At 43.0% G+C, this 23,672-nt stretch overlaps 2 protein-coding genes across 15 annotated transcripts in view; both read left to right on the plus strand.

Annotated features, from left to right (window-relative positions):
* The window catches only part of PRRC2C (proline rich coiled-coil 2C), a 100,042-nt gene extending 96,714 nt beyond the window's left edge, over positions 1 to 3,328 (plus strand). For 11 of the 14 annotated variants that reach the window (XM_059936183.1, XM_059936175.1, XM_059936203.1 and 8 more), the window contains one exon: positions 1,398 to 3,328. In XM_059936183.1, the coding sequence (XP_059792166.1) occupies positions 1,398 to 1,655 (258 nt within the window). In that variant the 3' untranslated portion in view covers positions 1,656 to 3,328. Of the gene's footprint in view, positions 1 to 891; positions 945 to 1,397 lie in introns of all 14 variants that reach the window. The other 3 variants (XM_059936241.1, XM_059936289.1, XM_059936298.1) reach the window with 2 other exon arrangements.
* A 16,401-nt stretch (positions 3,329 to 19,729) lies between these two features.
* Positions 19,730 to 22,400, plus strand: MYOCOS (myocilin opposite strand). The gene is made up of 2 exons (XM_059929903.1): positions 19,730 to 19,824; positions 22,241 to 22,400. The coding sequence occupies exons 1-2, from the start codon at positions 19,730 to 19,732 to the stop codon at positions 22,398 to 22,400; spliced, it is 255 nt and encodes an 84-aa protein (XP_059785886.1).
* The last annotated feature ends 1,272 nt before the right edge of the window (positions 22,401 to 23,672 follow it).

Here is a 23,672-nt window from a genome sequence, read left to right on the forward strand (position 1 = left end):
TTTGGGATCCTTCGTGATAAAAGGCGCTGATAAACTTGAGGTTTGCTAATGCAGAAGGGTGCCTTTAGGAGTCTGTGTGGGGACAGTTTTTATAGCATAAACCTTACCTGTCTGCCTGTACAGCTAGCTGAATCAATTTATTTCTGTTTCTAGACTTAACTTCAGAGGTCTTAATAATTTTGCCAATTTTGTCACTTTATATATCAGGTCAGACGAGAACAAAGAAAAGCTTACTGCTTTCAAATGGGAAATGTCCATAGTAATGCTTTACTCTGAATTAGAAACATGTTTATGACAATCCTGTTAGAAAATTCGGTTGACTGAGTAAAGTTTCTTTCTGGGTGGATATCCCTTGTTTCTGATCCTGAGTAATCAAATTTAAAGACTGCCCTGCAGTGAAACGCTTGTTAAATGTTATCCACTTTTATTAAGGCTGTGTGCCTAGGATTTCCATCCATTCATAACTATTAAAAATACTAGTATGTGTAGAAATCTTTGGAAACCATTTGGCCTTGGTTTCCAGTTCTCTTGCCTTCTTGGCACTTGATTTTCATACATCCCCATGTTGGAAATGACATTAGAGCTTAATAATGAATGGGCTGGGGAAGGATACAGATTTCATGAAAATTGCTTCAGAACTTTGAATATAGTACAGGTACCTATAGAACATGAAGGGCTTTTGTTATATGCAAGAGGTGTAGAAACTTTAGTTTTAACTGTGTATGTTATACAGTGGTATAATTTACAGATTGACGTAAGTATATTCTGTGGGGGCACAGAGTCAATAAAACTAGGAAATTATTTTACCAGCTCAGAATGTGGTAGGAGCTATCAGAACTTAGTGATCAAGTGAAGTTGTAGTTACTAATTTCTGATGCTCTTCCCCTGCAGAAGAGAGCTGTGGGAAGAGGACTCAGCCACAAGACATTTGGTCCTAGGTGTTGGTAATGCCACAATATAAGTGCTTCCTTTTCATTTTATTGTAGACCACATATTGATAACTACAAGTTTTAAGTATTACATATATGTTTTCAAATTTGCAAGCAGGCTCCCTAAATAAAATTTAATATCAATAAGCTTTGTTCCAGAAAAGATACAAACCAACAACAATTTCTATTTTATTATTTGATAAAAGGGCAAACTTTGAAAAGATGGTGGGAGGTGGTCCTGTTCTTTTTATTTTTTTTTATTATTATTATTTTTTTAAATCACATGGAATGTTTTCAAAAATAAGAAGAAATCTATCCATTAAAAGCCGAAAGATCAGTAAGGTACTTTGGGGCCAAACCAACATGGGGAAAACTGATTTGTGATTGGTAAAAGAATTTGAACTGAGCTTGATTGACAAGCTTTGATAATACTGTAGCATTTTCAGTTGTTGTTTCTCATTTTTTAAGGCAAAGCAGAGAGCAGAGGTTCTTCAGTCCACGCAACGGTTCTTCTCTGAACAGCAACAGAACAAACAGATAGGAGGCAAAGCCCAGAAAGTGGACAGTGATTCAAGTAAACCTCCTGAAACACTGACCGACCCCCCTGCTGTCTGTCAGGAAAAAGTAGAAGAAAAGCCACCCCCTGCACCCACCATAGCCACCAAACCTGTTAGAACTGGACCAATCAAACCTCAGGCAATCAAAACTGAAGAAACAAAATCCTAAAGGCTGTGGGCTATTGCAGGGGGTTGGGGGAAGGGAGAGGGGAAAGAGGGAGGATGAAGTCAGATAATGCCAGCAGCCAGAGGGGTAAAATGTTCTCTGACATTATCCTGTCCAGAGCTTAGAGGTGCACAAGGGACATAGGAGCAATTTACACTGACACACAGCTGCTGCACCAGTAAAAATGAGGCTTTGCCAGCTTGCACCTACTATATAACATGCACTCTGTTGACGGCCATGCATCTTCAGTCAGAAATTTATATACGAATACGTGCACACATTCCTTGAGTGCATATAATTTAGAACTAAAATCCTTATGGTTAGATGAAACACCAGAAATATGAGGGCAGTAACATCACAGAGGAATAGCTCAGCCTGAACAATGCGATGATCCCAGCTATGACATCAGATGTGGTTTCTTTGCTCCGCTTATGTTCTTTGGATATGGTTATAGCATTTATAGGCTTGGTGGTGAAGAACAGAAGATAACTGGTGCTGGATAGAGGAGCCTTATTTTTTATTATGGCAGCTTGCTATTTTTGTAACGTGGTGATTGAGTTGAACACAATCAAAGTACAGTAACTGATCTCCCCTTCTTCCTGAATGAGTGAGCAGATGATGAAATATTGACGTCAGCGTCCTTGAACATATCCAGGCGGACAGTGTTTGGCTACCGCTTCTGTTTGAAAAGATGCTGTGTTTTGGTTATGGCCCAAAGGTTTGATGTGCTACTTGGCGTCTTCTTTCTTCAGTGGAGCTCTTACTGTTCAGACACGACAGAGTTGGTCAAATACTAGTTAGGTTGAACCTTGCTTGCCTCTACTCAGTCATCTTTGTATGAATCCAGTAGTTTTTTGTTTATTTTTTAAAACGGTTTTTAGCTGATGTTCATAAAGATCATTGAGTACCTAGAACTGTGCCACTAAAGAAAGGAAATCCTATCTAAGAAGGTGTATTTCTGTACCAGAGCTGTGTTATAACCATCCTTTGGGCCCTCTGCTGGAAAAGTAGAATCAAGTCTCAAATAATGCCTTTTTAATTATATCCTCTAGTATTATAGATGTAGGACAGTACTGTATCATACCTCTGTGAATGTAAAATATCTTGTACCTGCTTTATGATACGTAGTAGTGACCGTGCTTTATCAGATCTGTTTTTAATGACGTTATTCTAGAATGTTTTCTTTCCAGATGATAATTGAGAAGCTAATTAAAAAAAAAAAAATGGTGCCAGGTACCACAACAGTAACAGAATTTGCTGTTTTCTGAGGTTTTGTTTTTTACCTTTTTTTTTTTTTTTTAATGGAGTGTGCTGGATGTCTGTATAATTGTGTTCAGATGACTGCAGAACCTGGAAAAGCTGTTGCTGCTCTTGATGCATAACATACTGCTATTGGTCTTTTTATATAAATAAATAAATCTATCTATATATATATATATACATATATATATAATTTGAATTTTTGGAAACTTTAGCTGTGCTGTCAACTTTGGAGAAGTATCCCAGTTGTACCGTGTTGGGTTGGCATTGTACAGAAATCAACAGCCATATTGGTCTAGAAACGTTAAACATAATTTTTTCCATTTGTACAGGGGTAACGCACTGTATTAAATATGTAAGGTCTTATCTACATGGGTTTGATTACAGAAACTAATAAAGTATTCTCTAAATAATGAGTCTTGGAGCTTCTTATCCACTCCTAAAATCTGAAGCAAGAAGGCTTGTCACATACCAAAAAGAGTGATCAAGACTACATTATGCTCTAGGAAAAAAATTGTCATCCCAAAACTTGATTTCTGACTTTCCAAAACTCTAAAGCTTATTCAATCAAAGTAAAGATTGTTTTAGAGGATAATGTTTATGGCTCCTGTTCTCAAGGTAGCCATACTCCTGTTGAAAGCAGTCTGTCAAGGAGGAGGAGAGAAGTCTTTCTTGATGATGCAAAGTGCTGAATGTAGAAAATAGAATCACCATTCTTCTGGTTGGAAGTGGAAGGACCCAAAATAGATCTCAGTAGTTATATTTGTATTTTTCTTATTTTTGCTAACACATTCGTAGCCATTACAAGCAGACAGTAAGGGAGTTTGTTTTATCATTTACTCAATTTGTGAAGTGAAGTACTGAGGGATTTCAATTGCCTAAAATCCTGTATCCAGAACACGTGGCTTCCAGACCCAGCTTTAGGAAAACTAGTAAATTCAGTTACTAATAACCTGTGTGCCTTCTTTACTCATAGATGCTGTGATTCTTAAACATTTAAAATATGCAAGTACTAATAAACCCTACCTTGATGTCCAAGCTTTCCAGTCTCAGGTTTTTCTCTAAATGTGCTCTAATTTGGTATGATGGAGAAGGCTGGGAACACAAGCCTCTACCAAAATGCTGTAGTCACTACTTCACATATGTGCCTTCTCACTCACTTCCATTACCACTCTTTCATATTCTCATCCTTAAGTTCAGTCCTCCTAAATTTTAGGACTTACAGAGTGACCAACTGTATAGTTTGCACTGTCTTCACTTACAAGCCACCAAGTATGTGCTGTTCAGTTGGTTGTGTTCATTTGAAACCATTAATACCTTAGGCCCTTTATTAGCTAGGATCTACAGTGGAAAAAATGACAATGAAAGTATAGCCAATGAAAGAAAGATATTTGTATAAGTGCTTCTCCACAGTTTGGTCATATAAATCTTATATCTGGCTTCTCCAACATAGGACACGATAACCCAAAAGATGTTGCAGTTAGTGGTTGACAGTAGACTTGGTCACATAACCTTCCACGCCTTCAGCTCTTCTGGTGAGGGGGAAGGGGCATGATTTTGTCCTTAGTTAATAACAAATTGTGCTCTGTGATAGAAGAATGATCAGGGGCTGTGTTGGGGAATGAGGTGAGTATAGTCTGAAAAGGCATTTAATTTACTTGCTTTCACAGTATAAATTACAGAAAGCAAATCAACATACTCTTGGTTGGGGGCAAGATGTAGAAGGTAGGATCAGAGTATATCATAGGTTTAAAAAAGTTGAGAGTAGATGGTCAGAACCTAAATGTATGAGGTATGTCTTTTCTAACAGGTCATCGGTGATATTTTTTAAGGCAAATAATCCATTTTATTTTATTTTTTAATATTTATTTTTTGGCTGCGTCTGGTCTCTTAGTTGCAGCACGCGGGCTTCTCTCTAGTTGTGGCACGTGGGCTAAAGAGCACATGGGCTCTGTAGTTGTGGTGCACGGGTTCAGTAGTTGCAGCGTGCAGGCATAGTTGCCCTGTGGCATGTGGGATCTTAGTTCCCCGATCAGGGATTGAACCCGCATCCCCTGCGTTGGAAGGTGGATTCTTAACCATTGGACCACCAGGGAAGTCCCCATCAGTGATTATTTTATGCTGCCACTGTATCATATTTCATAGCTTCTTGGCATTTTCAGTATTTTCACTTTCCCATTCCAATCATAGCAGTTAACCACAGTTGACCTATTTGTGAAAAGCATCTTAATTCTATTTTAGGTGCTTTAAGAAATTTTAGCCATAAAATTTCTGCTTGTGAAATGAAACGAACTATAGACAAAGATGTCTTAATGTTACACTGGCTATCTTAACATTTGCATGTTTCTTTTACGTTGCCAAAGGGAAATGGTTCCTTGGCCCCTTTCCTTCCTCTATGTGCTGGTCTTCACACCCTCAGTTGTAGGGCTGGGTCTACTGTTGGTGCTCCAATTAGTTACTGGTTTTCCTGGAATATCCAGAAGATGGTGGCAACAGATGTTAAGTCAAGAGTGCTATTGATTTTCAGCCTTTCTTGAGTTATAATGGGTAAAAGCTTATTTCTGTGGTAGGGTGACTGTGACATGGCATCACTTAGATTCTTAATAGAAGCCCTCAGATCTATCTTTCTGAACTGGGAGCTGTTTAGAGTGGGAAATCAGAAAATATGGATACTTTAATTGCATGATTTTAGGTGTACATTTATTTTCCATCCAATCTTTTGACAAAGCCTATGCCATTTCTTTGACATGTCTGCTAGAGTCTTTTACATATGGCGAATACAGAATTTCTTTGAATTTTTACAGATACTTTCCTTCAGTTTTTTCCACACCTAGTTTGACAGGAATTTTTTAGAGTGAAAACTGGTAGATATCAAGCAATGTAGACAACACATATTGACTAATGCCCACAGCTAGTAGGCTGTTATCTAGGAATGGTTAAAAAAGTTTGGGTAAGGCTCACCAACTTAACTCCATATTCCAACATGGAATTACTCCAGAGAATTATTGTCAAAAACACATTTCCCTGGACAGGGAAATATCATACCAAAGGAGAAGGAAATTTTACTTGCACTGGAGAGTTTAAGCAAGCGATGAGGCTCTTATAATTAGGCAAGGGGTCAAGTATCAACTACGTATGTGTCAGGTGCTGGGAATATAGAAGACAGTTCTTACCTCAACATAGCCTAGTGGTAGCTTGAGGTCTTTCAGGTTGCCATCACTGATACCTGACCTCTATTTCCTGGGTCCCTCAAGCCGTCTTCTTCCAGTCAATCTCTCTCCCTTCCCCTGCCATATACCCATACTGCTTAACTTCTAAGTATGATTAAAACCTTCTAAAAGTATTTAGGTAGTACTAATCTGGTCTTGTTTCTCACCATTTCTGGATACACTAGCTAGTAAGTAGTAGAATTATATGTAAATTTTGGTCTTACTGGTTTCTGAGCAAAAAAAGCAAAGTCAACAATTTGTTCATCTGAGATGAAAAGGGGGCTCCTAAATGAGTTAATATTCATTGGAGAATTAGAGTGAGGAAATTTCGTTAATCAGGCCTGAGGTTCCAGATGAATAAGTCTTAGGTTCAAGGATGATGTAGAGGGACAGAAAAGGGATGGACAGATGTATTCTGGCCCTCTAGAGTTAGAATTAGAAGTGTTCAATTTCAGTTAATTTCACACTGTTAGGTGTGGAATGATACCTGGTTTACTGACTTAGGGTTGTGGTTTTCAAATTGGAAGTACACATACTGTTCAACTGAAGCAGTTTTACTTTAAAATTTTGGCCAAGGGATGCAACTGCTACAAAACACAAGCATTAACATGAATAAGGTTAATTGATTCCAGAGAGGAGCTGCCCTCTCAAACTAATATGAGAAGTCAAAGAGACGATTGTACCAAGAATAAAGCCACACTTCCCACAGAAGCTGATAGTGATCCCCATTGGGGGGACTGATTGGGTCTTGAATTTCTATAACCTGGGAATAGAAATGGATGTTATAAAGTTCCCTCTTAAACAACTCAGTTACCAGAATTTTATATCCAGCTTAAAGCCTCACGGGGGAAAAACAATTACTCATAGACATTACCACCTTTTTTTCCTCAGCAGCCCAGAATCAGGGCATAGTTCAGGTGCTTGAGTTTTGTTTTGTTTTAACCTTCCTGGCCAAGTAGGCCTCCCACATAAAGCAATCTTATTCTTAACCATAGGGAAAGGCACATGGGCACTCCTATTTATTCCAGAAACGTTTGTGCAGCACCTAACACATGGGAAGCGTCATCCTTGCTAGGTCCTAAATGTTTAAAGCCAAAGGCATGATTCCACCCTCCAAGAAGCTCACAGTTTAAGAGACAGTGTGACCAAACAGTAGTAGTACTTCCCTGGTGGTTTAGGTTACTGAAGGGACAGGACCTAGCCACTAGTGCCAGACCATGCTCATACTCCGTAAGTTCCCATCCACACCCACAGTACAAAGGCTTCTCCCAAGTACGTTTTGACCAGAGAACACAGGGAAAAGTGGTAACACAGAGTAACACTCTCTGGCCACATGTGTCCAAAACTAGCTTCTTCCTTAGTCCTCCTGCTATGTCTGCATAAAAGTAGGAAACAAGAAAATGCCAGTGTGCCAGGGACTGTCCTAATTACCATGTATCAACTGATGCCTCCCAATACCCTTTAAAAGGTATTTTTATTCTCATTTATACATGAGGAGAATGAGGCATAGATAACTTGCCCAAGGATATGCAGTAAGTGTAGGAGCCAGGATTTGGTCCAGGAAGTCTGATTCTCAAAGCACAAGCTCTTAACTACTGAGCTGCACTGCTATGAAAGCACTGGACTTGAAGTTACTAAGAAAATCACAACTCTTATGTCTGTTTCTCCAGGGGAGAGTGGGATGAATTGTGAGATTGGGACTAATATATATACACTAATATGTATAAAATGGATAACTAATGAGAACCTGCCATATAGCACAGGGAACTCCACTTTGCTGTACAGAAGAAACACAACATTGTAAAACAACTATACCCCAATTAAAAAAAAAAACAGGAATTTCAGATTGTATTTCCCCCTTTACTCAAGAATTATGTCACACCATGCTTCCTTTAATAAATATTGAGGAGGGACTTCCCTGGTGGTGCAGTGGTTAAGAATCTGCCTGCCAATGCAGGGGACATGGGTTCAAGCCCTGGTCTGGGAAGATCCCACATGCCACGGAGCAACTAAGCCCGTGTGCCACAACTACTAAGACTGTGCTCTGGAGCCCACGAGCCACAACTACTGAGCCCGTGTGCCACAACTACTGAAGCCCGTGTGCCTAGAGCCCTTGCTGTGCAACAGGAGAAGCCACCAATGAGAAACCCGTGCATCGCAATGAAGAGTAGCCTGCACTTGCCACAACTAGAGGAAGCCCGTGCACAGCAACAAAGCCCCAACACAGACCCAAAAAATTAATTAATTAATTAATTAATTTTTAAAAAATAAACATTGAGGAATTTTCTGAATAAACAAATAAATTCAATGGTGTCTGTGATAAGAGTGGGCACTGGCCTAGTATACTGAAATTGTGGGTAATTAGAACATTTCAACTGTTTCCATTGGTACATTTTATATTTCTCTTTACATTTGCAAACTGCTGATTCATTCCTTTGCTATTTTCATGTTGGCATATTTCTCCCATGCCTTCTTTGCAGGTATTATCTCCAAGATGGTGCCTCAATTGTATCTTCAAAAGGCCATTCCATTGCACTATCGGGGTGGCAGCTTCTAGGTGGTACAGTATGCAATAGGACAGTGGGCTCTATGGTTATGCGTCCATTGCCACATCTCCTTTGAGGTAAGGTGGGTTCCTTTGTTCAAAGAGAGGTAGGAACCCTTGAGGGGAGAACACACATTGTGTAAGCTCTCTGATGGTGCCAGTTGAGGTCCTGCAGGCAGAGAAGGCAAACCCATATACAGAATGGGTCAGTTCCAGTCACCAAAGGGTTGGATGGTCTTCCAGTCATTTTTCCTTCCAAGCTCCTGACCAACAAGCCAAGTCCTCTCCCATTGCCCATGAGTTTGCAGATATTCTTGGCTTGGGCCCCTTCTCTTTCCACACAGAGTAAATGGCCAGATGAATTGCCCAAAATTCTACTGGGACAATTTTCCCTTGTCCCTATCATTCAGGACCACGTCTAACAAGAAGTACAGCACAGCAGCCATCCAGTTTTGGCTTGCATCCACATATTACGTTGACGGGACCAAACTTGAGTTTTCCCCTTCTTTCTAGGCTGACCATAAGGGACACTTCATGCAAACGTAGGGATGATCTGAGGGAGAGGTGCTGTGCAATATTAATGAAAGATATGGGGCTCTGGGCCACCTGCTTGTAGCATGAGCCCTACTTATGCCCAGTTCTATATATATAGTTTATGATAGATTGCTGCTGGGCCTGCTCAACTTATGACCCTGAGGGCCTAACAGAGCTGCTCAAGATGAACAGTCCTGGCCATTTGGTCACTTCACATCCTGAGGTCAGGTGTTCTGTTTCTCCCAGGAACCTTGTATACATAAAACTCCACTGCAGATGGTCTTGCATTGTAATTTTCCTACTATATCTTGCCACACCGATCTTTTTCCAGTCATCAATACCTTTAATACCATGGGGTCTTCTAGTCAGTTATCAACCAAGTGGCAAGTGAGTACACTTGCCTCGCTGTCTGTGTCTGCAGGGGCCTTTCCTGCTCTAGAACCTGCTCAAATTTGGCAGACTTTCATGTCACTCAGTACTCCCAAGTATGGAATATGCTGCCTCAGAATCCAAAAGTTGTGCTTTTGTGAGAGGTGTAAGGTGCAATATTTTGTTCTTTAATTTGGAGGTGATGGAACGGCATGACCCCAGATCTCTGGATCCCTAAAAACTTCACTGATGGGGTAGACCCACATCAACCTGCTCTAACAAATGTATTACTTGACTCAGCAGCTACAATTAGGGCTACAGCTGGGTTGAGTTTGCAGTAATCTTCAGTCTGGTTTATTGTAGAGGCCAGAGGAGCAAATTAAATGGGGATATTATGGGAGCCAGTATCTCTGCACCCTTTAGTTTTCTAAGGGTGGTACCAATCAGGGCGATAACCACCCGGCACAAGATATTTGATTTACCATATTGACTGGGAGGAGGCAGTTTCAGAGACTTTCATTTAGCAACTTTGTATTTCCCACAACAATAGCTCCTACCTCAGGCCCAGGCACAATGGGAGAGGACTGCCGACTTCCAAGTACGTCTGTTCCAATCATAAAAGGCATATGGAAAGCATGTGGAAAGGACCACTGGGTAGGTCCTGGACCCAGTGGACTCACTGTGAGTCAAACCTGGGCCAGGACTCTATCCCTGGCCTCCATGTGTTCCCAACTCTAGCAGAAGGACCATGTTGACACTTTGAATATCAACGTCAACTTGAATCCTGTATCCAAAAATCTTCGAAATGTGTAGGTAATTTCCAGTGTATGGTTACTTGGGTAAATGGCCCTAGATCCCCATGAGGAATCTCGCCAGGGTATTGCAAGGACCTCCTCCTAGAACTTGATTTCTCTTTTATTTATTTTTTAAAAATTAATTAATTTCTTTTTTGGCCACGCTGTGCGGCATGCACGATCAGGGATCGAACCCGTGTGCCCTGCATTGGGAAGATGGAGTCTTAACCAGTGGACCAATGGGGAAATTCCTGATTTCTTTTTTAGTGAGCGAGTTATTAAGGTGGCTGCCCTCAGCCCCATCATCCACCACTGATTTGATCGTAGAAACTGAGCAATACTTGCTGACTCTTCACCATTCCTGGGAAGGCTGTGTTCTATGAACCACTTCTATAGTTCTGTGGGGTCCAAACCACCCAGCTGCCGCTCTGGTTTTGCTGCTGGTTGTGATAATATTATCCACCTGTTCCTGACCCTTAACCACCTGACCTATCTTATTTTAGTATCCGTTATGCTTGCTGCTACAGGTGAGGCCAATTCCAAGTCATAGCATCTCCCACTGTCAGCCCTTGCCTACAGAGGACAGCCGCCCCCTGGGCTTCCTAATGACACTGGAGCCCTTTTGTGCGGTACATTCTTTGCTCCTTTGGTAAAGGGAGTGTCTGCCATGTTCATACTCAACTGGGTTTTCTGCCTTTGCACAGTATATCCAGTCTAGAATTCCCATTTCTCTGAGCCTTGTGTTACCTTCCACCATCCATCCTGGAATTTGTACTTCATCTGACACGGGCCATCTCTTACTGCCAGCTTCCAAGAGCCATCATAGCAGCAGGTGAGCACTGTCTTCCAGGGTCCTTGCTGGGGAGTTAAAAACATGGATCGCAGGACAGGGCTCTCCTAAACCCGCCTTGAGCCGGCATTCGCAGGATCCGGTCTCAGATGTAGGTTAATACTAGACCCAGCTGGTACAGATTAGCCGAGTGCTGCAGCTGTCTCTTCCCATAGTCCCTTTGGTCCCTCAGCAGTTTCCTGGCAGGCTACGCGGTGACTTGACTCTAGATATTGGTCTGGCGGCCAGAAGGGAGATCCTGAATGGTGTGCGTGTTACCCTACAACACAGAGGCCTCTGCAGCATCTTTAATCAAGAGGAGTGCTAGTCTCCAATAGGGAGGACTAAACCATCTCGGCAGGCCCTGAGGATTTTCTTATAAATTTACTTATTTATTTATTTACTTATTTTTGGCTGCATTGGGTCTTCGTTGCTGCGTGCAGGCTTTCTCTAGTTGCGGCGAGCGTGGGCTACTCTTCGTTACGGTGTGCGGACTTCTCATTGCAGTGGCTTCTCTTGTTACGGAGCACGGGTTCTAGGTGCTCGGGCTTCGGTAGTTGTGGCATGCAGGCTCAGTAGTTGTGGTGCACGGGCTTAGTTGCTCCGTGGCATGTGGGATCTTCCCAGACCAGGGCTCGAAGCCGTGTCCTCTGCATTGGCAGACAGATTCTTAACCACTGCGCCACCAGGGAAGCCCTCTGAGCATTTTCTTCATCCCAAGTCTCAGGATCCTGTTTTTTCCCAGCCTTGCTGGAACTGAGAAGTCAGCCTCCTCTGGAATGTTACTTTTATAATTACGTCCTCAGCCTTATCCTCAACGTCTTCTGTCCTTTGGCTGCAGAAACTAAGCTGTTGCCAAAGAGGCCTCTGACTTTCTCACTTCACCTTCAACTGCTGATTAATGACCCCAATCTTTCATCATCTTTCTCAGAAAGAGGCATTGTCCTTATAATTGGTTCTTCCCCAGAACCTCTCAAAAGCTTGAGATATTAAACCTTCCAGCTCGTCCTCTTCCAACACAATCCCATCCCAATTCACCATCAATGAAAAAAAATTTTTGGAATATAATTGCTTTACAATGTTGTTAGTTTCTACTGTATAACAAATGAATCAGCTATATGGATACCTATATCCCCATATTCCCTCCCTCTTGCACATCAATGAAAATTTTAACCACTGGCCATTACAGCTTGCCAGGGCCTGCTAATGCTCCACATACCATCAGTGATAAGGTTCTCTTTGCCTGGTAATCCACAGCCAAAATCTCTTTTTAGAGTCGGCTTCCTTAGACCACTGCTGGCATCCGCTGTGCTAGACTGAGTTTCCTGGGAAACACACTGAAATGTAGATTTATGTGCAGGAAGCTCTTTGGGGGAGTGCCCTCTGCATCAGTATCCATGGGAGAGAGAAGCTGAACTGCGATGTATCAATAGTTACAACAAAGGCCTCGGTTGATTCTATAGGCAGCTCCCGAGGTAGGATGGGTCTGGGCATTCATACCCCTACACTGGTCAGTCATTGGATGAGGGCTATCATTTGTCTCTAGGGGAGGGGCTGAGGCAACTGTCTTCAGCTGAAAGCAATGCCTGGAGAGGGACTCAGCTGAAAGCCATCAGCTACCAACACTCCTAGCAGCTGGGGAAACGAGTGCCTCGGCTAGAAAGAGGATCTGGATGACGTGCCACAGCCTCAGCTACGATGCGCTGGATGTTGTTTCAGGTGTTGAGATACAGCAGGGAGTATAGCAGGCAAAAACCTGTGTTTTTTTCTATATTTTAAATGGAGTACACAAGGAAGGCATCACTGTGCAGGCAAAATTGAACAAAGACTTGAAGGAACAGAGGAAACAAGGTATGTAGATATTTGGGGCCGCGTGTTCCAAGCAGAGGCAGCAGCAAGTGCAAAGCCTGGCTTGAAGAGGGAGTGTCCCTGGGTGTTCAGGAACATGAGGAAGCCAGAGTGAGAAAAAGGGAGAGTAATAATTGTTGAGGTCAGAGAAATTGGGAGTGAAGGAAGGGGGCAAATTGTAATAAGCTCTGAAGGCCATTGCAAGGGTTTTTGGCTTTTACTCTGAGTAAAAATGGAAAGCCATTTGGAGAGTTTGGAGCAGAGGAGAAACATGACGTATTTTAAAAGGATTGCTCTGGCTGTATGTTGAAGGAGGTACAAGGATGAAAACAGGCAGGCCAGTTAGGAGGCTTTTGCAATTATTCATGCCAAGAATAATGAAGAGTTGCGGACAAGGGCGGGTAAGAGTGAGGGTGGTGAGAAGTGGCTGGATTCTGGATATAACTTGAAAAGTTGAGCTCAAAATCCATCTGCTGATGGACTGAATGTGAGTTTGAGAGAGAGAGAGAGATATAGGACAAAGATGACTTCTAGATTTGAGGCTCAAGCAGCTGAACGGATGGGGTTGCCGTTAACAGAAATGGGGAAGACAGCAGGTAGAGCAGGTTTGAAGGAGTTGATCAAGAGTTCAGTCTTAGGCGTTCTGAGTTAAGTGTTTATTAGCAAAATGGAGATGTCAAGTGGACAGGTGATGTATCAGTCTGTAGTTCAGGAGAGAGATCTGGAGAGACAGACAAGATGTCATCATCCTAGAGATGGAATTTAATGATGTGACTAAATGAGATCAACAGAGAAATGAGAGTAGAGGAGAGATTCAAGGACCGAGCCTTGGATGCTCTAATGTTAAGAGTTTAGGAAGATGAAAAGAAACAAGCAAAGTGAACTAAGAAAGAGTAACCAGTGAGGTTGGGGCAGGAGAAGTGTGGTGTCCTGGAAGCCAAGGAGGAAATGTTTCAAGGAGGAGGGAGTGATCTACCGTTTCAAACGCTACTGATAGCTGAGTGAAAGGAGCAATGTTTTGGTAAATCAGCGCTGGCGTGGATTTGATAGAGGATGGAAGGAAAGCAATTGGAGACAATGAATACAAACAACTCTTCTTCAAGAAATTTTTGTTGATCTGTTTTGCGGTGGGGAAAACTGGATTCAAGACAGAGTTTTAAGATGGGAGAAATAATGTTTGTACACTGATGGGAAAGATCCAATAGAGAGGGGACATTTGATATTCAAGAGGAGAGGATTACTGGAGTGAAGACCTGATGTGGATGAGAGAGGATGGGGTCAGGTGTCTGAGTGCAAGCGTTGGTCTCTGAAAAGAGTGCTCATAGTTCATCTATAGTAACGGGAGGAGAGGCAAAGAATATGGCACAAAAGCTGGAAGGTGGGTAGATGGGTGGGGGGTGGGTAATTTTGGAAGTTCTCTTGATTGCTTCTGTTTTCCTCAGCTGAAAGTGAGAATTAGGAAGAAGTGTTGGAGGTTTAGGGAAGAGATGAGAAGGTTTCTAGGCCTGAGATAAGTACCCAGTTGAAGTTTGCAGTCATGAATTTCAAGTGAGTAGTCATCAAGGTGTGTGTTGTTCTTTAGCCATATATAGCTGCCTGGGTACAGGCGTCAAGAGGTAGAGAGGTGAATGTAACTTAGGTTGGCACTCAGCCAAGCAAATGCAGACTGGAGAGGGGGTCAAGGGAGCTGAGAGTAGACTTGAGGGACCCACACACCTGTGTTAGTGCTAATTATCCTGTTACCTCAGCTAGGCATCTATGCCTATAAAAATTATACCCGGCTTATACATCTTGCAGAGATTGAGAATAACTGAATCCCGTTCAGGGTAGGGTGCTAGAGCCATAAATTTTGGTAGCTGTAGGGATGGCAAGATAATATAGTCCCTAGAGGTGTCTCCACTTTGGCTTTCCCAGTTCAAGTCTTCCTGGGAGGCACAGCAGGGTGACCCATCCTGTTCTTCCAGGAGGATTCCTGTGCCTCTTTTGCCTGCAAATCCTCCCAACAATCCCTATCCCTTGGTCTTTGTTCCACATAGCTGAGAGGGCCTAAGAGAGACGTTTCAGTGCCCCTATTGTAAAATTAGTAATATTGGTAGTTGTATAGTTTTCTATTGTTTTTTAGAGAATACATGTTTTCTTTTTTTTTTTTTTTTTTTTTTTTTTTTTATAAATTTATTTATTTATTTATTTATTTTTAGCTGTGTTGGGTCTTCGTTTCTGTGCGAGGGCTTTCTCCAGTTGCGGCAAGCGGGTGCCATTCTTCATCGCGGTGCGCGGGCCTCTCACTATCGCGGCCTCTCTTGTTGCGGAGCACGGGCTCCAGACGCGCAGGCTCAGTAGTTGTGGCTCACGGGCCTAGTCGCTCCATGGCATGTGGGATCTTCCCAGACCAGGGCTCGAACCCGTGTCCCCTGCATTGACAGGCAGATTCTCAACCACTGCGCCACCAGGGAAGCCCCAATGTTTTCATTTTATTCTATTTTGTGAGTGGAAAACCGCAGTCATTAAATATGTGAACTTTGGTGTCAGGTGAAACATGTTTTGAAGCCCAGCTTTTTTTTTTTAACATCTTTATTGGAGTATAATTGCTTTACAATGTTGTGTTAGTTTCTGCTGTATAACAAAGTGAATCAGCTATATGTATACATATATCCCCATATCCCCTCCCTCTTGTGTCTCCCTCCCATCCTCCCTATCCCACCCCTCTAGGTGGTCACAAAGCACCGAGCTGATCTCCCTGTGTTATGCAGCTACTTCCCACTAGCTATCTGTTTTACATTTGGTAGTGTACATATGTCAGTGCTACTCTCTCACGCAGTCCCAGCTCACCCTGCCCCCTCCCCGTGTCCTCAAGTCCATTCTCTACGTCTGCGTCTTTATTCTGGTCCTGCCCCTCATGAACCCCAGCTTTAACACATGTTATCTCACAAGTAGCAGCTAACTTCTAATGTGATTTCATTATAGTTAATGGAGAGAAATACAGACTCTCTTACCGCCAAACTCCTCCATTAGGGCTTCTTCTTACACATCTGAAGTGTCAACTTCATGTTTGGATGTCAGGGTTCAGAAACATGTTTTCGATTTGTATGGAATATCATAAAGGATGGCTAGCATAAGAGGTAGGGGTTTGTCCAGGTTTGTATTGCTGTTAATCATTCAGATATACCTGATGACAGCAAACTTCCCAAGGGTTCCTACTTAAGAGCTCAGACTTTGTTCTCCAAAGTCACTGGGCCAAAACAACAACAAACAAACGCAAAACAAACCAATAATTGTTTCTGACATATTCAAACACCATAGAGAAATTTGATTATGTTAGACTTTGGTAATCACATGGCTAAAGGAAACAGATGGGAACACAATGCTATTGCAGTTTCTGATTCAATTTAAGTAATTGTTGGCTTCCCACTAGGAACTCAACACTGTGCCAAACCTGGGTTAGGAGGGAGGGAAAAAATAGGGCTCTTGGGCTTCCCTGGTGGCGCAGTGGTTAAGAATCTGCCTGCCAGTGCAGGGGACACAGGTTCAAGCCCTGGTCCGGGAAGATCCGCATGACGCGGAACAACTAAGCCCATGCGCCACAGCTACTGAGCCTGTGCTCTAGAGCCTGCAAGCCACAACTACTGAGCCTGCATGCCTAGAGCCCGTGCTCTGCAACAAGACAAGCCACCCCAATGAGAAGCCCGTGCACCGCAACAAAGAGTAGCCCCCGCTCACCACAACTAGAGAAAGTCTGCGCACAGCAATGAAGAACCGACACAGCCAAAAATAAATAAATTAAATAAATAAATTTTAAAAAAAATAGGGCTCCTACTTTCAAAAAGTATATAATTGTGTTTGTGAGGAAAAGGCTTACATTCATGGTATTACATCAAGGGCAGTATACACACATATTCATATTCATCCTGGGCTAAATGTATATATATATATGTGTGTGTGTGTGTGTATATATATAAACATGAATTTAAACATTTTAAAAGCCCAAAAAAGGTTAAATTAGGGATTTTTGCAAATATTTTCTCAATCCTCACAACTGCCCTTGTAGAGAGTATTACTTCTTTTTGTAATTGAAGTATAGTTGATTTACAATGTTGTGTTAATTTCTGCTGTACAGCAAAGTGATTCAATTATATATATATATATATATATACATTCTTTAAAAATTCTTTTCCATTATGGTTTATCACAGGATATTGAATATAGTTCCCTGTGCTATACAGTAGGACCTTGTTTTTTATCCATTCTATATATAATGGTTTACATCTGCTAATCCCAAACTGCCACTCCATCCCTCCCCCACTCCCCCTTCACTGGCAACCACAAGTCTGTTCTCTATGTCTGTGAGTCTGTTTCTGTTTCATAGGTAGGTTCATTTGTGTCATATTTTAGATTCTACATGTAAGCGATATCATATGGTATTTGTCTTTTTCGTTCTGACTGACTTAGTATGATAATCTCTAAGTCCATCCATGTTGCTGCAAATGGCATCATTTCATTCTTTTCTATGGCTGAGTAGTATTCCATTGTGTGTGTGTGTGTGTGTGTGTGTGTATACACCACATCTTCTTCTTTATCCATTCCTCTGTTGATGGACATTTAGGTTGTTTTCATGTCTTGGCTATTGTGAATAGTGCTGCTATGAGTATTACTCCTCTTTTACAGGTAGGAAAACCGAGGCTTATAGAAGTTAAATTACTTGCCCAAGATCATGCAGCTCAAAAGTGAGAGTCATGAAATCAATCAATACCTTTTATTTCAAAGTCAAAGCACCTGCCACCTCAGCAGAAGTGCTGAGTCATCAGGAAGGAGTGGGATCAATTATTATGATGGTGCTGGGAGGAGGGCTGTACATGAATTAGCTTTTTTTTTTTTTTTAAGCTAAGACACTATGTACATTTATTTATTTTTTTGTTTTCTTTTGTTTTTTTTTTTTGTTTTTTCATAAACTTAATTTTTTAGAGTAGTTTTAGATTTACAGAAAATTTTCAAATGATAGTACAGAGAATTCCCATTAACCCCAGTCTCAGTTTGCCTTATTATTAACATTAAAATGTAGTCAGTAGTAACAGGTCATGCTTTCCAGCCTCTTTCTGTGCTTCCTCGTTGCTCATGTCGCCAAAGGCTCTTCCCCTGCTTTGCGCTCAAGACCCATCTCCCCCCTTGCAACATCTCTGGGGATTTCTCATCAAGGTCAATTCTGCAGGGAAAATCTGTGTCAGCTGCTACCTTATTTATTTATTTAGTTGCACTGGGTCTTAGTTGCAACAGGTGGACTCCTTAGTTGCAGATTGCGGGCTCCTTAGCTCCAGCATGTGAACTGTTAGTTGCGGCATGCATGTGGGATCTAGTTGCCTGACCAGGGATCGAACCCAGGCCCTCTGCCTTGGGAGCTCGGAGTCTTAACCACTGTGCCACTAGGGAAGTCCCAGCTGCTACCTTTGAAGGGCACAGATCAATCCATTAACTCAAGCTCTTGAGAGAGATTGACTACAGGAGGATTAAAAAAGTCTGGGAGGCAGTTGGCAGCAGTAGTGGTGGTTTTGGACTTTTCCTTCTCTGAGACGGTGGAGTAACTTGACGTGTGGGAACAGAGACCGCACAGAATAAGGGCATTTCTTTAAAGACCATGAGCTGAGGTGTGGAAAGGGTCACATCCTGAGCTGATCTGGAATCAAAAGGTGAGTCAGTTGGGCTTCCTCCTAAGAACAAACCTTTCCAGCCAGCAGACCAGGCTGGTGAGCTCAGGCCATTGCAACTCATGTTCTGAGAACGGCTATGTCACCTCGTGAGTGTGACCAGGTGTCCAGGAATGAAGACTCATCCCTTACTCCTTTGGAAATGGCTTGGCACCGAGGCAGAACTGGAGGGTCTCTTGACTCTGTACTGGAGTCTTTGAAGCCAGACAGACGTAGGCTGAGATTCCAGCTCTATGCCCCCTGGGGAAGCTACCTAATTTCTCTGCTGCTCAGTTTCCCCATTGGCTCAATGGGGATCATAATAACTTACCTTGCAGAGTTACTGTGGTTACCAGACAGAATACTGTAAAAGGACACCCCACATCCGACACTAAAGAGGTCCCACTGCTGCTGTGTTTCTTCTCAATATCAAGCCTCCAGTGTCTCTGCCAGGTGCATATCTGAATAAGTAGCCTTGTCAATCCTATGTCCCTTTCCCGTTCTTTAGAAGGTAAGTGCTCCAGGAAGCGGGCGGCTCTGCGTCTGTGTCAGTGATGCCAAACAGCCCTGTGAGAGAAGGGCTCCAAGGAAGTGGCACTCGTTAGCAGGGAAGCAGCACCGACAGGGCCCAGCTGTGCAACCTGGGGAGAGACAGTTCACCTCTCTGGGCCTCCGTTTCCTCCGCTGTTCCCTGGGGGAAACCATAGCTGCCCTTGGTTTCCATATCACAAGATTGGGTTAATAATACCTGCTCTATCTAAGGTGGGGAGGACCTTGCTCTTCCCCCCCAGCGGGTATTTGAATGTCTGCCTCACGACAGGGGTGGGGCTGGGGAATGGGGGAAGGGGGGCGGGCTGTAAGGAGGACCCGCTGAGAACATGGCAGCGAAAGTCCTCTGCAAACCGTGCCCTGTTGGACCCAGGCAGACCAGTCCCAACCCCTGAAGCGTGTTTGCTGGTGCTTTTGTTTTAGATTCACAGGTGCGGTGAATCTAAACCCTCTGAGTGCAAGGCCATGGCAGAGAAAGGCTCCGTGGGCAACAGCATTAACCTCCCCTACAGAGACCTGGTCTCCGAGGTGACCAGGCGCCGAATCACCATGACCATGAGGTATTTCCGGGGTCTCTGGTGGGGGTTAGGATGGAACATAAATGCTGATCCTCACCAAGTGCCCTAAAATGCCTCCAGACGCTGGTTTATGTAAATGTATTCATCCATTGCAGCAAGGCAGATTTTACAGATGAGAAAACACTTTGTCACCCACCGTGGGAAACAGAACCTTGTCACGTGATCCTTCAGTAGGCAATGATAAGGGCGCTGGGATGAACTTCAGGTCAGTGGCTCTTGACTGGGGCGTGAGGGTCACTTTGATACTCAGCTGGAAGCTATGACGTACCCTCTCAGTATAAACATGCATGACTTTGCAAAGTTTGGGAACAGCATGGATTCCCCGAAGCTTGTCCTCATTCCCAGCTAGGCTGTAAGCTCCCTGCAAGGACTGCTCTTGTCCTTCATGACTCTGCACCTGGTGCCCAGGACTGTGCTAGCATGCCCTTAGAAAGGGGAGGCCTCAACAGCTTATCTGGCGGGAAGGAGAGGGTTTGCCTGCCTTTGCGTAGTTAGCTGCCTGAGCTGCATGCTGGAGTTCTCAAACAAGTCCACTCACTGCCTGATACCTTCCCCTGATTGTAGGCTCAGTGGATAAAATACAGGATGCCCAGTTAAATTTGAACTTTAGATGAACAACAAAAAGGGGTTTTTTTTGGCCTAAGTAAGTCTGTGTGATATTTGAGATATACTTACAGTAAAAAAAAAAAGTTGTTTATCTGAAATTCAAATTTAACTGGGCACCCTGTATTTTCCTTTGCTAAATCTGGCAAGCCTACGATGGCCACTGTGGGATGTTCTGTGCTCCCTCTGGTCTGAGATCCCCAGATCCAGTCAGGTGCCCAAGACATCTCATATATAAAGGTATATAAGGAAAACATTAGGACTCCAATTCATATGAAAACCGAGCTCTATTGAAATTGATGTTTGGTTGGATGCTGCACCTTTCCTGCGTGTCAGGAGGTCGTGTGTAGACTGAGACTTTCCAGATGGGAGGACGGGAGCTGCAAAGCTGGAGGAAGGCCAGCTTCACTGGACTGCTTCACTCACTCGCAGCAAATGCCAACATGTTGCAGTTTGTCTGTGTGGGTTAAGTGGACTTATAAGTTATTGTGTTTAGTCTTAATGAACGCAACCCTCAACAGAGAAAAGTGACCTAACAAATTTCTGCCAAGAAACCTGGGTTGAAGTCATTCTAATAATGCAGATATGAGTAAACAACAATTGGCAGAGCTGACACTTTTGGTCTGAGTTCTGCGGGTATAGTACGAGCTTAAAAATAATGATTTTATGAAACCTGACAAGTTGGCCCAAAATAAAAATTATTGATTTGAAATAGGGACTTCCGTCCAGTTTGTTCACAGTGCTTCTTGACTTTAGAGTTTGTTGGGATGTAAGATATTAGTGAATTGATTTTAAAAATTATGTACAATTTCTTAGTTAACATAGGTATGGAGTTTTAAACCTGTACAGATGGGGCTGCATGGCAAATTTGACACCACTGGTTAGACTGTGGAGTGGGCATTGTCTCCAGGGTGCTGTGGTCACTATGTTCTAACATCCACTCAGGAAGGAAGAGATCCCACAGTTCTGGGGCCTCTGCTAGCTTCCTTCCCTGTTAGCCCCTCCCCATTCCCCCACATCCCCGCGGCAACGTTAGGGATCAGCTCTGACTGGGAGATGCGGCAGTGAATTTGTGATTAGGAAATCTGAGTTTGGATTCCAGTTCTGTATTTTACTGGCCATATGACCCGGGTAAATCGCCTTCTGTCTCAGCTTCCTCAGCTGAAAAACTTAACAGGAGTGAGCTGTCGTTGAGAATCTGAATGTAGTTAGTTTCTAGTTAATTTCCAAGTCCCTAGACCAGAGTAGTAGGTGTTCATTCAGCGAACAGTTAATTCTGAATCTCTAATCACTTGACTGGCTAGTCCTATTCCCTTGAAGGCAGGGTTTGCCCAGACCTGAGTAGAATGGAGATGCCTGGTGCATTCTAGCAGAAGGGAAGGAGAACCTGGCAGGCTGGAGGTGGGAACAGGGGGGCAGGGGGTGACTAGGCAGAAAGGAGAGCTGAAGTGAGCCTAGGCTGAACTAGCCAGAGAATAGCTGGTATGCAAATAAAACATTGAGAGAGAGAGAGTCTGCCCTGGGCTGAAACTACAGACAGCTGGCTGGTAGGGGTGGACCCCAGCTACATTGGTTCCATGGGACCAGTGGAGATGGTTAAATTGTCTCTGAGAAGAGCTGACACACGAAGTGTGAATAGAGTGTATCTTATCTTTGCCAGGTGATGGCTCTGTAAACGTGGGTAGGTGAGTCAGGATGTCCTCCAAAATGCTGTATGCTCTTTAGGTGCTGGGATCTGGGGGTTCTTTTTAAAAATCCCATCTTTAAATGACATTCAGTGTGCCTTTCTTCCCAGAGAAGAGAGATTTACCAAGAAAAGTGATGAAACCGGGGAGATACCCTCAGATATGGATTTGGGACAAGCTCGTCCTCCTAGTACAGCTGGCTCCGAAGTACCCCCAGCCCCACCTCCTTCTCCAACTGAAGACTCCAAAGTTTCCTTCTTAAGCACCTAAAACATCAGTCATTTTGAACTAGACTTTGACAGAAAACTCCAAAAAACAGTTTCCGTGAAGTCACTGGGGCTGGCTTTGAAGACTCTCTTGGAAAATCTTTGTTCTTTCTTTCCTAGTTTTCTTCTCCTACAGCCACTGTTGAGCATTGTTTATCCTTACTCATGCACTTAGATTAATCTTTGGTTTCTCAAGCCAAGTCTCTGACGTCTCTGTTTGGTCTTTAATTTATGCCACACTGTAGAACACTTATGGTAGTCAGTTGTATTTGAATTAAAAAAAAAAATTATCAGGCCTCAGTGTTTGTTACTAAACCTGGATGAGTGAAAATCTGAATTTAAAGATCTGAGCTCCAGAGAACCCTGAGGGGTTTGGGTTTTCAAACCTTAGCCTGGGACGTGACAGTTTTGTGGTCTTTTGTGGCATCTCCTGGGCTCGGACTGGGCTGCATTTCACATTTATGGACGACATTTTCAAAGTTTGTTTCTTGGAGATTTAAGTGAATTTCAAACTCTAACAGAAGAAACAACTTGAAAAGCAGCCAAGTGCAGAGTGGCCTAGTTAGGGACCCACAGGACTCTTCTGAAGGGTCAGAAAGCATCAAAGAGGTGATAATTCAAATCCACTTCTGGGAAATGTCCTTAGCTGCCATTGGGGAGGGGGGAAATTTCCTCCTCTATTCCTCTTGAGTTCTGGTGGTTGGACTAATAGCAAAATTGACCCAAGACAGATGAACAGGAGAAAGAGAAACAAATTTTAATTCATGTGCATGGAGGTCTCATGGAATTGGGACCAAAGAAGTGGCCAAATCAGGCAGTTTTTATACTTTTTAGACAAGGAAACAATACGTTTGTGAGGAATAAGTAGGACAAAGAAATTTAGGTTTTGGGGTGCTCAATTAATGAAGAATCTAAACAGAGTTTGGGCTTGGAGTAGTAAATAAAAGAAGTAACAAGATTTGTTTACACAGGCTTCTCAACCCAAATTCTCTCTCTGACCATAAGTGTGTCCGATCATGTGAGAGATTTATTTCCTACTTTTAGGGTCAGACACAAAGGAGGGTCAGAGTATTCCTCTTGCATTGGCCGTTTCTTAAGTAACTTACTTAAGATAATCCATACACCATTGAGGCACATTTTGGGGTGGTCTGCCCTGGCCCCCAACAGGGCCATCTTTTATTGCATTCACTTCTTCAGAGTCCTTGTGGGCGTTCTCCCTCCAAGCCCACCCTTATGTGTGCTCAGATCCCCTCCCCACATAGCCAGCGGGCTGTGC

This window comes from Balaenoptera ricei, chromosome 1 (genome assembly GCF_028023285.1).
Source record: "Balaenoptera ricei isolate mBalRic1 chromosome 1, mBalRic1.hap2, whole genome shotgun sequence".
Taxonomy (NCBI): Eukaryota; Metazoa; Chordata; class Mammalia; order Artiodactyla; family Balaenopteridae; genus Balaenoptera; species Balaenoptera ricei.